The 16028-nt window shown below is 42.8% G+C and overlaps 1 protein-coding gene across 4 annotated transcripts in view; it reads left to right on the forward strand.

Annotated features, from left to right (window-relative positions):
• The window catches only part of MYH10 (myosin heavy chain 10), a 461218-nt gene that overhangs the window by 426376 nt on the left and 18814 nt on the right, over positions 1 to 16028 (forward strand). For all 4 annotated transcript variants that reach the window (XM_029600341.1, XM_029600340.1, XM_029600342.1 and 1 more), the window contains 3 exons: positions 3689 to 3850; positions 4444 to 4572; positions 4999 to 5087. In XM_029600341.1, coding sequence (XP_029456201.1) covers positions 3689 to 3850; positions 4444 to 4572; positions 4999 to 5087 — 380 coding nt within the window. The remainder of the gene's footprint in view (positions 1 to 3688; positions 3851 to 4443; positions 4573 to 4998; positions 5088 to 16028) is intronic.

Genomic DNA, 16028 nt, shown 5'->3' on the forward strand with positions numbered 1-16028 from the left:
CCAAAAGTAGTCTCTTTCATTTGAATCAGTCTATTTTCTTGCCTTCATTTACAGGCTGGCTGGCTGGCTCTACAGATTGTTATCCTTCGCCTCTTGTACATGTGGAGGCACTTCCTGTAGCATCTGAAAGTTACTCTTACCTTTCGGTGCTCTGATTATCCTTGTTCTGTATGGGGAAGTGCAAAAGAGTGAGCTGGTCTTTAGGGCTACGGTGGTGTACTGGATTAAGGAGGTAATTACAGCAGTTTGAAAGCACTGGCATCCACATATATCATGATAGATGCAAGCTCATTCCACTGGAGTGCAGGTTGTTTCCTGGGCAGAGCTATGTTTGGTCTCTCCACTGGAGATTTGAAAGGTAGCAATGAGGTCATCTTTGCATACCTTCTCTCAGCATTATCTCCTTGATGACTTTGCTCGTGAAGAGGAGTCCTTTGCATCAGCAGTGTTAAGGGGAGCAACAGCTGCATCATGTCCTATGAAGGCTTGGGGTACATCTTACTGGTCTGACTGGATGAAGAGGAAGGTGAAATTACTACTTACCTGATAATTTCCTTTCATTTAATACAGTCAGGCCAGGCCAGGACCCTCCGTATGCTGCTGACTGTGCTTTCTGGCTTCCTGGTCATTTGTTTGCAGGTAGGAGGGTGCAGTTGTAAATCAGATAAGGTTTGTGTTTTACCTTGATGTAGATGAGTGTTTATGGCGCTTGAGATAATTCTCTTTCAACTCTGTTTACTTGTTCTTCTGGAAGTCCACTCGTTTCTATGTTTAAAAATAAATAAGAGGGATTGAGCTTGTACACAGCTTGTTACAGGAATATTGGCAGCAGAGAAATATATAAGGAGTGACATCAGCAAGCCTGTTGATCTGTCTCCATCTGCTGGTTGGTGTGCATAACCCACTGGTCTGGCCTGGTTTGACTATATTAAAGGAAAGGAAATGATCAAGTAAGTGTAATTTCACCTTTCCGTTAAAGATATAATAGTTTCCCTTAGATAGACCCCATAGCTTTTCAAGATGGGAGAATAATGGGTTTAAATGTTTTGGTCAGCTTTGAGAAAATAAGAAACCAGTGCATTTTGACGTGTTGGTAGAAAAAGTAACTCAATCAAAATGACAAATTTTATTTCTTACCGATTGAGGCATTTTATGGAAGTTAGGGGTGTTAGTGGGATTTGATGAAAGATAATTCTAGGTTTGAAGTGATGTGTGGTAAGGCAGGTAAATTTTAAAGGGATTATTTCTAATCTTTGCCTCATATTGATTACAGAATTATCTGGGAAACCTAAGCATATAGCAGCATGGGAAAGAAATCTGGGTTGTGAAATTGACGAAGGTCAGTGGGCTCTATTTCTGTTATAATGAAAAATGGATTCAAGGTACTAGATGGTCTGTGACCCCTTACAGATTGCAAAAGATTTATCCTAAATTGAGCAGTGATTGTTGACATGTGTGGATCTGTTGGGACTTTATATCTTATTTGGTGGGAATGCTCTCTGTTGTGGAAGTATTGGGAAATGGTAGCTGGTCTTATGAAAGTTGTGACCCAGATTACACTAAAGAGAATCTCAAATATGTGTTGGTGTTGCCTACTCCTGATATTCCAGTTAAAATGGTGCAGCTGACTTCACATATTGTTGCTGCACGCTGTGAAATTGCCTTGGATTAGAAAAGCCACAACTCCCTTCAGAGTTCATTTACAGCAAAGGCTTTGGAAAGTTTATTTTTTGAGTAAATTAACTGTGATTAGAAATGATTCTATTAGCAAACTTCATTCTCTATGGAACCATTTGAAAACTGGTACAAGACTAGAAATGTTCAGGAAACTAATCTTTGTTTTAGTTTAAGAGCTCTCTTTTTCTGTATGTGTGGATTTTTGCTTTCTTAATCTAGGGATGGTAGTGAGGGTCAGGTGGAAGGATGAACATTTGATAGGGAATACTGAGCCAACTGACTTTTTTTTAAATTTATTTTGTTCACGTGTTTGGGCTATTTAATTGCTTTATTAAATGCTTTTGGTTCAATAAAAATTTAAATTATAAAAAAATAAGTCATGGATAAATGAGGCTTCCTGTGCTACTCTTTTATAACGAAGGTAACTTCCCAAATGTTCCCAGTTCCAAGAAGGTACATGAAACAAGATTGTTCTGAAACCCTAAGCCAAGTATTCCAACAATGTTCACGATGATGTTTTTCCTGGGAGGTGACTCCAAAATTGGAACCTATCAACTAAGTTTGGATTATTTTTCTGTAATTTCACATGAGGACCTTACAAGACTGGGAAATTGGGCATCCAATGGGCAGGTGAAATTTAATGTGGAAAAGTGTAAAGTAATACACACAGGGAAAAAAATAACCTCAAACTTTAGTTATACAATGTTAGGCTCCATTTTTGGAGTCACCACTCAAGAAAAGGATCTAGGTGTCATCTTGGACAATACATTGAAATCCTTGGCTCAGTTTGTGGCAGCGGTCAAAAAAGCAAACATACTAGTAGGAATTATTAGGAAAAGAATGGAGAGTAAAACAGAATATCTCTCTATATCACTCCATGGTGCAACCGTTGTGTGTAATTCTGGATGCCGCATCTCAAAAAATACATGGCAGAGCTAGCAAAGATAAAGAGAATGGTGACCAAAATGATAAAGGGGATGGAACTCCCCTATGAGAAAAGGCTAAAGATGTTAGGGCTCTAGCTTGAAGACAGCAGAGGGAAGAGATATGATAGACGTCTTATAAAATCTTGAATAGAGTGAAATGGGTAAATGCAAATTGGTTGTTTTCTCTTTCAAAAAATAGACTAGAGTACACTCCATAAAATGAAGTAGCACATTTTAAAACAAATCTGAGAACATCTTGTTTTCACTCAACACACAGTTAAGCTCTGGAATTCATTACTGGAGCATGTGGTAAAGGTAGTTAGTATAGTTGGGTTTTAAAAAAGAATTGGACAAGTACCTAGAGAAAAAAATCCATAAACAGTTAAAAAACCAGGTAGATTTGGAAATCGCTGCTTATCCCTGGACATAAGCAGCATGGAATCTATCTTATTTCGGAATCTTGTCAGGTATTTAAGAACTGGATTGGCCACTATTGAAAACTGGATACTAGGCTTGATGGATCCCTGGTGTGACCCAGTATGGCTCTTCTCATGTTAATCTGAGCAAGCTCATTCCAGTAATAAGAATCTCTGTAATCAATCAGATGAACATATCTATAGTGCTCTAAATGTCAAAACAAATTCAGAAGTATGTCATTTCTTGCCCCCTTCATCCACTGAGTCAGTGAGTTTGCTCAGTGTTCTTTTTGTGGTGCTGAAAAATTAAGCAGCCTTATTGATCAGTGGCTCATGGACTATATCATTCATCATAGGTCCTCTTAAGAGTCTTAAGCAAACAATGGAAAGTCTGAGGTTCTGGTGCTCTTTTTTTTTTTTTTTTTTAATAGCGTTATAGTATAGATCAGGGGTGCTCAAACCGGTCCTACGGGCCCTCCCCAGCCAGTCGGGGTTTTAGGATATCCCTAATGAATATGCATGAGATTTGTTCACATGCACTACCTATGTGAGCAATTTTGAGCTAAGTGCTGTATTAGATTTCCTTCCATTTCCCAGCAGCAAAACTAATACCAGCATAGGAATTTGTTTGTAATAGAGTTCATATCTAAATATGGTGTCTTTTCTCAGGTGAGAGAACTTGAAGCAGAGCTGGAAGATGAGCGGAAACAAAGGGCTTTGGCTTTTGCTTCTAAAAAGAAGATGGAGATGGATCTTAAGGACCTTGAAGGTCAGATCGAGGCCTCTAATAAAGCTAGAGAAGAAGCGATCAAGCAGTTGCGCAAACTTCAGGTACTTAAAATCAGTTGCTGCTGCTATTGGAGACCAAACATGGCTTTAATTCTTCTTTTGTATTCATCAATAAGATGTCAAGTTTTGATAAAATTTTCTGGACTAAGAAGGCATCAAAAAGCAATGAAAAACGAAGTAGTCTATTTAATAAGTTTGCACATGAATAGTGGTGTTCGTTTACCCAGGCAAGTGAGAAAAAAATATATACTTGGTGAAAATATTACATGAAAATTAACAGCTCATGATATCATAGCATTTTGTTTTTACTTTTCTGTATCCCTAATTGGTAATCTGAAGGAATGTTCATGAAGATGAAGTTTGGCTATTGCAGTTAGTTATTGACCTAGAAACCTCTCACTTCTATAAACAAACTGGAGTAATCTTGGTAATCTTGTCTTGTGGCATTCTGTAGCAGTGGAATCTTAAAGAGAAGGTTCTCAGTTGGTCACTTTGGGAGATGCCTGTTCTGCCAGATAATATAGTTTACATATCTTAGGTGAATTGCTGGCCATAGAAATCAATCATAATATATAGGCAGGTAAATGTTTCTTTTAAATCCAGCTTGCTTATATATTTTATTCTCAAAAATCTAGTCTCAGATGAAGGACTATCAGCGTGAACTGGAGGAGGCCCGAGCATCCAGAGATGAGATCTTCGCCCAGTCTAAAGAGAATGAAAAGAAACTGAAGAGCCTTGAGGCAGAAATACTCCAGTTGCAGGAGGTCTGACTTCAGTGATGAGTTGGGACTGTTGGGTGAACACAGTGTGGGCTCTTAATTAGAAATTTGTCATAAATTTGCACTCGTGCAGATTGCCAACTGCCAGCTTCTCTAATTTCATGCACTTAGCATATGAGCAAGATCTGATTCACTTGGGTAATCTTGCCAGGTTCTTATGGCCTAGATTGGCCACTGTTGGAAACAGGATGCTGGCTTGATGGACCCTTGGTCTGACCCAGTACGGCATGTTCTTATGTTCTTAATCCAAATTAAGTTGGACTGAGTATTAGAAAATCTAAAATATTGCTCTAGGGAAGAGGAGTGTGGGAAGATTTTTAAACTGCTCATAAGATTGTTTGTTAGGATTTCATACTTGAGAGATCCTAACCTGAGAAGTTAAAATCTAAGAAAACATAAAACATTTTGCAGGAGCTTGCTGCTTCTGAAAGGGCTCGTCGCCATGCAGAACAGGAAAGAGACGAGCTGTCAGATGAAATTTCCAACAGTGCTTCTGGAAAGTGAGTAGTGTTTGTCTTTTTGGAATGGGAAAGTAAGTGGAAAGAATAAGATGCTGGTGATATGTAAGACCTAGAAGAAATACATTTATACCAGTACTATGTAAATTAAAGGGTAAAAAATGAAAATTGTAGAGGAGTATAAAAGCATAGAAGGTACTTTCTCCATGGGCAAGCAAGACGAGCTTAACCATACAAGATTTTTCTGAGCATGCGTAGACCGTCCCACGCAGCTGTTCACTGTGCAAGTCTTCTCAGTCTTTCTTTCTGCTCTTGCAAATGGATTTGAAATTATTTATATATATACTTTTTCCAATTGCTTGTCAGTTTTCCCCCCTTTATGACATTTTGAGTGTTTAGTTTAGTCACCTCAATACAAATTCTACATTTTTTACATTTGCTAAAACCCTCTCTTTTCAAAACTGAATTTGACATTGCTTCAGTATTTTTCAAAATGTCAGTCAAACTTTGAGATGTCCTAATGCACTAAGATGTCTTTGACCAATTTCAATGAATGCTGTGTGAGATAGCTAGGGCCTTCTCATAAACACAGCTCAAAGCCCACACAAGAAAAAAAAACCTTCACAAATGTATAATAAAAAAAACTTTTCCCTCATGTTTATACCAATTTTTTTTTTTACAAGGAATACCACCTAAATTAAAGTGATCCTATTACCACAAAAGGACCATCATAAATACAAACCAATCACTGATAACTTATGGGAGGTTCGAAAGTAAAATAATCAGTCCATTATAATTCAGTTTTTATTTGGACCATTTTTTTAGAAATCCATTTTATATCGCAAAAAAAACAATTCAGTTAGCTTCAAAGGATGCAAAATCTTGCCTCTGGTTTCTTCATTCACATCTCAGGTTTTCTCCACAAAAATCCTGATATGGACCCCATTTCGAAATGTCTGTGTCAAGGGAGGTTCACTGTGGAAATCATGTTCAGGAATAGCTGACAAGCATTCATCTTGCACCTTAACTCGTATATTTTAACAGAAAGGAGGAGCAAGCTAAACCAATCATGGTCTTACATGCCATAATCACAGAATACATTCCAGTTCCTCATTCAGTCCAGTTGGCTGCACAGAATTTAATTTAAAATTATTCACAAAAGGCATGCAACCGTATCACCCCCATGCCACATAAAATAAACTAGTTCTAAAACAGTCCAGCGCAAATCCACAAATTTATGTTGCTGTACTGATTGAACCTTGATCTTAGATGTGGTGATGTAGCTGTGGGGGGTTCTATCAACCTTATTTTGAAAGCTCGTTTAGTTCTCCCAACATAAATAAGATTACATGATAGCATATATTACCCATGCCGAAATACAAGTAGTCAGGCTTTTTATCTGCTATAAATGGCCCATCACTGGATTCTTCTAAAATTCTCCTTCAATAGTTTGCTTACATAAAAAATATTGATAGCATGCAAAGTGACTGCAGAAAAACCTGACCAAATCAGATCTTGTCATGGTAAATCAGAGTGAGCAACAGTATCTCATATGTTCCTTCCTCTATTATATGCAATACATGGTGGACTGGAAAATACATCATGTAAAAACAAAACATGCCAGTTAGAGCCTTCTCATGATATGCTGAATTGAGCCCATTGTACCCGCATGTTCTCCAGGGCCAAGAGGTCCAGGACCTACATATGCCATGAATTTCTTTTTTTTTTAATCTCCTTACTCTTTTGTTAAAGATCTCCATCTACAAAGAGACTTTCACCTGTACTAAAGGGCAGAGTCCTCTCATGCCCCATCAGTAAAAAGGGAAATAAGTTATGCTGTTTGGTGCCAAAGGGGTCTGTCATCAAGTGTTATCAGCACATGTAAAGATGGGAAGTCTTCTGAAGTGCATAGCACAGAAAAATCATCGGCATGGGAGTCAATACTATTCAGAGGGACTGATATAAGACCCGTGGCAAAACAGGCACTAATTATGAATGTGCATTTTGATCGCTGCGCGCTGCTGAAGATGCTTCTGTGGCATGTAAAAAACAAATTATGCAAATGATTTGCACGCAGAAACCGGCGCACATACGGAAAAATGCGCGGACCTAAGCGCTGTAAGGGTCTATGTAATAAACAGCCGCATTCACGCTCAAAACCTGCACTGATAACCAACACATAAAAGTGAGCAAGCGAATGGGTCTACCTATTAAGTGAAAGTATGACCCTGGAAAGTATTCTTAATATTTCAAATAACTGTGCTGCAGAAAACATGGCAAATATTTTCATGGATGCTAATTCACACTGGCATAGCAACCATATTGGTGCCCAACTAAGCACCTACCTGGATGCTCGGGTGCCAACATAGGCACTCAGCTGGGAGCGAATATGGACGCTCTGGTGCCCAGAAAAGTACCTAGCAAATGTTGCCTCAAGCGCTGAACTAGGCGCTTACTTGGTCACGAGTCTGTATGGTCGGACACCTAGCTAACTAGCAATCTGGCCACTCGGGCGCTGAGCTTAGGCGCTCAGCTGCTCGCAAATCTGGCTGCTCGGACATCGAGAAAAGCGTCTAGGGAAGCACCTACCTAAGCTGGCCGTTCCGACACCCAGAAAAGCGCCTAGCTAAGCTGGCCACTTGGACATCGAGAGAGGTGCTCAGCTAGGTGGTTTTCAGGACGCTCAGATGCCGACATAGGCCCCCAAGTCTGCGCTGACACTTAACTCGTGCCCTGACAGTGGCGGTAAAAAGCCCGCATTAAAAAACCTGCATTAGAACGTCTCCGTGCATTACCTATAATTAGCTAATTGCCTCCTTTGCATGCCATTAGCATGCATTCGTGCAGGAAATTCCACAGGTCTGTAAACACTTTCGTACGCGCTTTTTTTCCCGTACACAAAACCCTTATTACATCCCTGTATAGGGCTTTGAGCGGGAAAACACGCCTACAAACCCGTGGCAGCTTCAGCGCACCTTATTGCATCGGCCCCAGAGTCTCTGGTGTAGACAGTAAACTGGCACAGTAAAATAGCTTAGGCACCAGCAAATCAACCTCTCTGCCTCCTGGGTGCACAGTTCTTCTGACACCAGTGTGCTTCCTTTGGAGTGGAGCAATCCAAAAAAACTGGAAATATTGTAATGAAACCTCTGCCAAGATAATAGTATTCACTACTAAAAATACCAGTTCTTGGTTCAGAATCCCTAGAATCGACCCCCATCTGCATTGCCCCGGCCAGTTCAGTGCCCCTTTTTCACGGAGGCTGTGATCTCTTCTTCATGGTTACCGTTATTTGGGTATGCCAACTCGAGCTGGTAAGGCCGCTAAGGATAAGGGAAGAGAAGCGCTGCTGGCACACACGGAGCCCATCATGGCCGCCGCGGCTGGGCCTGTGGAACAGATTTCGGCGCCGGTACTAGCTGAAATTAAATCCGCGGTCATCGAGGCGCTGGGACCTGAGCTTAAGTCTATTTCCTCGGCAGTCGCTGACATTTCGGCCAATCTTAATAAATTTGAAAGCCGATGCACTGAGCTGGAAAGCCGGGTGTCAGACACACAAGATGGCCTCCACACTATACAAACGGAGATGGTGGCCCTGCGAGCCGAGGTCGCTAAGCATACGGCGAAAATTGAGGATCTCGAAAACCGCTCGAGGAGATCGAATTTGCGGTTGGTAGGCCTACCTGAGTCCATCGACGATCGTGCCCTTCCATCCACACTTGAAACCTGGCTTGTAAAGGAGCTCTCTCTGTCTACCGCGCAGGGCCCGCTGTGAATCGAGCGGGCGCACCGCCTGGGAGTGAAGCGGTCGGATGCGGAAAAGCCTAGAGTGGTGGTGGTGGCAAAGATCTTAAATTTTGCCCACAAACAAGAAATTTTGGCTGCCACGCGTAGGGGACGCACGCTACAATATGATAACAAGAAGGTACTGATTTTTCAGGACTTTTCGGCGAATGTGGCCGCGCAGGGCGATGGCCCCAGTGTGTACCCAGTTGTTGGCGCAGGGATTGAGAGCTTCCTTGATCTTTCCAGCTCGTTTGCGGGTGGTCACCGCGTCTGGCGTGCAGTGGTTTACCTCGCCTCAGGAGGCCCGGTCCCTCCTGCAAGTGGCGGGCACTGGGGAAGAAAATGGAGCCGCTGCTTTGCCTCGCTGACAATGTGCTGTGCTTGCCTTGTTCAACAAGGCCAGGTAAACATCAGATTGGGGATCTGACCTTGGCTAAACTGTGTGCTTCGGTGGACTGACTGAAGCCTGTTTGTTTGTTTTTTCTATTGAGAACTGTTTCTTACGAACCTTACAATTTTGTGGCGTTACGACTATTTTTCTACAGTTTGAAGTGCACCGGTTGGACTGAGGCTAAGACGGAGTGGTGTCGGCCTTGAGTTCCCAGTTTCAGGGGAGTACAATTTTTTTCATTATTTCTGGACGGGTCCACATGTTGGAACAGAGTTATCGCCCTGGTGGGAAGCTCTGGCTTATCGCTAGATTTTTACAGTTGGGTGGACATGCGGTGGATGTTCCCGGTGGGGCCTTTTTCCCCTTGGACAATGGGACTCTATGATTTCGCCTGCCCCGTTTGTACACTGACTTGATGGTTCTTCTCTTTTGGGGGGGTTTTTTCCTCTTGTTGCACTCAGCAGTTTCCCTAATCTAGAGCTGCTTTAGCGTGAGACTTTGTATGGACTATGGACCTATTTGGGTTTATAATTGCTTATATCCCATATATTTTTTTTCTGCTTATGATTGTTCATATGCTGTCTAGAAGTCCGAGGCTGACGAGCTGGTTTATGGCTGCCTCTTGAGGTCTTCAATTTTTTTTTCTCTTTCTTCCCCTCTTTTATGTCTTTTTCCTTTTTTTGTTGGGCTCTGGGTGTGTTAATTCCCATTATTGCTGTTCATTCTTTCTTTTGCTTTGCTATGATGATGGTGACCGGGGAATGCAGATGGGGGTGGGAAGGGAGGGGTGGGTAAGCTAACACGGTAGTGATCTCGTATTTGGGACAGGGAGGAATCCTCGCCAGGGGTCTTGCGAGGAGCGGGGAGGGAAGTTGGGGGGTGTTTTGGGGAGGGGGAATTTGTAGTAGGCTCTTTGGGGTCCAATTGATTATGTTTTTTCAGACCTTTTTCCATTTCTTTAGGTTTCACTAAATTCTTGGGCATTGTGTTGGTGAGGGTTCCGGCTGGGAGGACCCTTGCCATGGGACAGCTTGGATTACTCGTTTGGGAAACTGTTATATGATGTCTCCTTAGTAATCACACGTCTCTTATTACATGGAACGTCTGTGGGATAAACTCCCCTATTAAAAGAACAAAAATTCAGACCCTCCTTAAACGTAAGCGGGCTAGTATTGCTTTCCTCCAAGAAACCCATCTAACAGATAGTGAACATGATAAATTAAGTAGAATCTGGGGCGGGAACGTTTACTATGCTTCTGGTACTACGAAGTCTGCGGGGGTGGCCATCTGGGTCCACCCGCAGGTCCCTTTGCAGGTTCATTCTACTATTAAGGATCCGCAGGGAAGGTACATTATCTTGATAGCTGAGCTGCATCAAGCTAAGGTAATTTTATGCAATCTATATGTTCCCAATAGTTATAGCCCAAGCTTTTATCAGGACATTTACCGACTGCTTCTACCTTATGTGGATGATTGCATAGTAATAGGTGGAGATTTTAATACCATTCGGGATGACCAGTTGGATCGGTCCTCGTCCTCAGGGGCGCGAGGGAGCTTTGGTAGGGGACCTTCCTATCTGGAGCAATCACTTCAGTTGCTGGAGGTCTGGCGTCTCCTGCATCCGGGGGAAAAAGACTTTACCGACATTTCCCGGGCGCATGGTTGATTACTTTTTACTTAGTACACATTGCCTGTCCCAGGTGGGGGAAGTGACTATTGGGGAAATTGTGATTTCTGATCACGCCCCGGTTTGTCTGGAACTGTAGATTGGGCTTCGCCCTGTTACAACTTCTCCCTGGCGGTTTCCCTACTATTTGGTTCATGATGTTAAATTTCAGGAATTCTTGCGAGCCCGCTGGTTAGAGTATGCTACTCTGAATGCGCAACATGTAACTGAGCCTGTATTGTTTTGGTACACAGCCAAAACAGTTTTAAGAGGGGACATAATTTCTTATATGGCTCACAGGAAAAAAGTTATCAATCACCGGATTGTGACCCTGACGGCTAGATTGCAGAGGGCCAAGCTAGCCCTGACTCGTAGGAACACACAAGGGGCTCGGGTGCAATATTTTTCGATTCAGGGAGAGCTTAACACATTGGTTCATCAGCGGGCTTGAAAGAGTTTCTTATACTACCAATATAAGCTTTACCAGCATAGCAATAAAGCTGGGAAGATGCTTGCGAATTTAGTTCGGGCTGCTAGAGGTTCTAGATACATACCGGCATTGAGAACCCCTGCGGGTAGAGTACTTACTGCCACAGATGAAATATTACATAGGTTCAGGGAATTTTATAGGGGATTATATTCCTCTGAGCATTGGAACCCCGAGGCTTGTGCTCAGTTTTGCGCGCAATTACGCCTCCCTCAGCTAACTGGTGAACAGCAGACTTTTCTCAATAGTCCGGTGACGTTAACTGAAGTGCAAACGGTAATAGGGGGGGCTAAGGCCTTTAAGGCTCCGGGGCCAGATGGGTATGGGGCAGAATTTTATAAATGCCTCCAGGATTTGGTGGGTCCTCTGTTGGTCCAAGTGGTTGGTGCGTTGGCGGGGGGCGGTTCCTTTCCAGCTCACAGTAATAGGGCGCATATAGTTCTTATTCCAAAATCGGGTAAAGACCCCTTGGCCCCTGAATCATATCGCCCCATCTCTCTCTTAAAGTTTGACCAAAAATGAATGGCCAACCGCCTTTCTACTGTGCTACCCAGCTTGATAGGTCCTGATCAGGTGGGTTTTGTCCGCAAGCGTTATGGCTTAACTAATATTCGTAAGGTGTTAGCGGCGATGTCTATGTGCCAATTGATGGATGCCCCTTTCCTCGCCGTTAGTTTCGACGCCGAAAAGGCGTTTGATAAGGTGGAATGGGACTATCTTTTTTGGATTTTGCAGAGGATGGGCTTTGGGGGGCTGTTCCTTAATACTATTCGTTTGTTGTATCATGACCCTGAAGCCGTTATTGTGACCAATGGTTCTTCCGCCAAGACCTTTTCCATTTCCAGGGGTAAGAGGCAGGGATGTCCCCTTTCTCCCCTTTTATTTATCCTCCAGCTGGAGCCCTTGCTATTGCAGATACAGGCGGCTAAGCTGGTTAAGGGGCTACGCCTTACATCTACTACTTTTAAATATGCCGCCTTTGCGGACGATATTTTGGTATTTATTACTGACCCCCGGCAGTCTCTTCGTCCTCTGCTCCAAATTTTTTGGGATTATGGGATTTTTTCCGGATTTCGGTTAAATCTGGACAAATCTGAGGCTCTGGCGTATCCGGACACTTTGCTGGATGCTTGGGACGGGGAATTCCCGTTACGATGGGCGGATGACGCGTTCCGTTATCTTGGAATCTTAATCCCACGAGATCTTTCTAGGCTTTATAAACTGAATGTAAGTCCCCTCCTAAAACACACTCAAGACAAGCTGTGCAGTTGGGCCCGGTTACCGCTCTCCCTGGGAGGCAGAGTTCATCTCTTTAAGATGGTCCTCTTGCCCAAGTGGCTCTATTTGTTTCAGAACCTGCCGCTTCAGCTTCGAGCTGTGGAGTTGAGACTGTTGGACAAGGCTCAGCGCCGATTTTATTGGAGGGAGGGCAGGTCTCGTATACCGTTGGTCTGGATGAGGGAGCAGTGGGGAAGGGGAGGCTTGGGTGTCCCGGACTTGGCCCTTTACAATTTGGCTAGTAATTTGCGTTTAATCCGAGACTGGTTGTTGACCACGTCTACGGTCATATGTTTGCCTGCAGATTTGGAACTGGCCGCCTCCACATCTCTACACTTCCTTTTACAGGCGAAAGCCCTCTCATCTAGTGCAGAGTGTCCTTATTAGGCCCGTGCGAACCTCTTGGGGGCGCCTTACGCGGCTGCTACAGATCCCGAGGATATGTGCCCCGCTCCTACCGATTCGGGGAAATCCTGATTTTACTCCCGGTTCCCAAACTGCAGCTTTTCAAAGATGGAGTAGGCTGGGGGTAGACCTGATAGGTCGGGTGTTAACTCCTGAGGGAGCTTTCATGTCTTTGCCAGAACTTAGGACTTGCTATGGAATAGCGGCTGGGGAGGTTTTTCCATATTTACAGTTAAAGCATTATGTCTGTTCCCTCCCTCCCTATTGCAAACTTCTCATCTTCAGGCATTGAGAGCGATGTTGTCTCTTGATAAAGACGGGCCGCCCTCTATGTCTCATTATTATAAGCGCCTCCGACAACTGGTGTCGGTGGACACTTGCTCTATTTTGGTTGATAGATGGAATGGTGATGGAGTGTTTACAGTCAATGTTCATATTATTAAAGCCGGATTTCGGCAGGTTTCCCAGCTCTCGATAAATTCTTATTTCCGAGAAATGCAATATAAATTTTTGCGGAGAAGCTATGTCTCAGCAGAGGGGGCCTTCCATTTACGGATCTCTCCTTCGGCGGCGTGTCCCATGTCTTTTGGGAATGTCCTGTCATTCGTAAATTTTGGACAAGAGTGGCCCATTACTTAGAAAATTTGATGGACGTGGTGCTTCCGATATCTCCATTATGGCTTCTGTTTGGTTGCATTTCTCCACTACGAATTAGAGGGCTGGGAAGTCGCTTACTTATCCATAAGGCTTGTCTGGTGGGGAAGAAAACCATTTTACTACAATGGTGTGAGGTATCACCTCCTGCTTACTGGACCTGGCGAAACGGCTTTCATCGAATGATGCTGCTGGATGCGGCGACCATGCGACACACTCCATACCATAAGAAACGCTTTCTCGCCATATGGGAGGTCTACTTACAGTCACTACCACAGACGGTGCGTAGTTCGATTCTCAACGACTGACTTTCGTGGACCATTTGGGCTGAGTGGAGATGCTTTATTAACTTTGGACGTATATTTTTTCCATATATGAAGAATGGGATCTAGGTCTTGTTATAATTTTTGACTCCAAAGGGCCATGGGAGGGGGAAAGGGGGGCGGGGGGGGAGGTAGGGGGGGCAGTCAGGGGCTAAAGGAAGTTGGGCTTTTTTGATGATTTGTACTATTTGATAAGTTTTCGGGGAGAGAGACGAAGTGTCACGCCTCTCTCCCGTATATGGTTGGTATATGGTTAATTGACAAAACAATAAAAACCGTTTTCAAATAAATTTCATTTTTCATTTGTATGCCGAGTCTCCCTTTTTACAAGGTCCTCTTGCAGGTTCTCACAGTCCTCTTATGAATAGCTTTGAATAATATTGTGTCATTGGCAAATTTGTTCACTTCATTGTTCCCATTTCCATGTCATTTATAAATATGTAAAAAGCAGTGGTCCCAGACAGATCCCTGGGGTACCTCACAATTCACCTTTCTCCACTGAGAAAAATGTACCATTTAGTCCTGCTCTGTTTTCTATCTTTTAACCAGTTTCCAATTCACAATAGGACTCTGCCACCTATCCCATGACTTTTTAATTTCCTAAGAAGTCTGTCATGACAGACTTTATCAAATGCTTTCTGGCAGTCCAGATACACTAAATCAACTGGCTCACCTTATCCATATGTTTATATTTACTCCCTCAAAAAAAGTAGCAGATTGGTGAGGCAAGACTTCCCTTGGCTAAATCTTTGTTGGTTTTTTCCATTACCCTATATCTATATATTTAGTAATTTTGTTCTTTGATATTTCTATCATTTTGCCTGGCACAAACAGCACGCACTAGTCTGTAGTGTCCTGACATCAATCTACCCAGTTGATATTGGGGTAGTTGACATCTCGCATTATTTTTTCCTCATTTGTTAGCTTGTCTTATTTCTATTAGCATTTCACCATCAAACAGGATATTTGTTACAAAGGGAATGCTTTCTAATTGAATCTCTCTGACTGCATCACTTGTTGCTACAGTCAAGCATCTTCACAGTAAAGTAAAAGTCCATCAAATCATAACTATAGCAACTTCTTTAGTATATCTGCAAACTGCTTCCTTAGAAGATATCTGCAAAGCTACTACATGGGCTTTTATCCATGCTGACCCTGCTCATTACTGCCTAGAGATGTGTTTGCATCAAGACAGCAGCTTTGGACAGGCAATTCTTCAAAATGTAATTTATTCCTTGATTCTATTCCCCATCCTTTAGCAATGCAGTTGAGTTGCAGATATCTATTACTGACAGGCAAAAACAAACACACACCCTAAGCGACGCTACTTGTGCGGCTGAGCTTGTTCTGTTTTTCCACGGAGAAAGCTTAGTGGCTTACCTGTAACAAGTGTTCTCTGTAAACAGCAGAATAAATCAACCACATATTCTATCCCACCTTCCCTTTAAAGTTGAAACTTGCTTTGCTTTTAAGACTGAGGTGATTTGCATGGCTGGCTGTGCAAGAAGATCCTTACATGTTCATACTACCTCACTCTTTCTGAGCTCTTAAGTTTTTCTGTCTCAGTGCCATTGGATAATGTCACCCACTGATATGATTGATTTTATCCTGATGTTGATAAAGAGCACTGTTACAGGTAAGAAATTTAGCTTTCTCACATCCCAAACAAGTTTACGGAGTTCCACAGTAATTGGGATTCTGGTTGGGGATCCAAAATTGGCATGGAAACCCAGGTATCTGTCATTTTAAGGCCTGACCTGTTTGTTTTGAACTCATTGCTGAAGAAGCTAAAGATGGGGTGCGATGCTTCTTGAAAGCCAGACCTCCCTCACAATCAGAACTTGGATATTATGAGAGAAGTATGAGAGAAGTATACTGAAGTGGACATACCATATTTTAGATAGTGTAGCGGCATGATAGGTAGGTTCTTTGTATGTTAATCCTTTTCTCTGACCATAGTCGAGGCCATTGGAGGAAGAAGCCAAGATGAGTG

This window comes from Rhinatrema bivittatum, chromosome 4, assembly GCF_901001135.1.
Source record: "Rhinatrema bivittatum chromosome 4, aRhiBiv1.1, whole genome shotgun sequence".
In the NCBI taxonomy this organism is placed as follows: Eukaryota; Metazoa; Chordata; class Amphibia; order Gymnophiona; family Rhinatrematidae; genus Rhinatrema; species Rhinatrema bivittatum.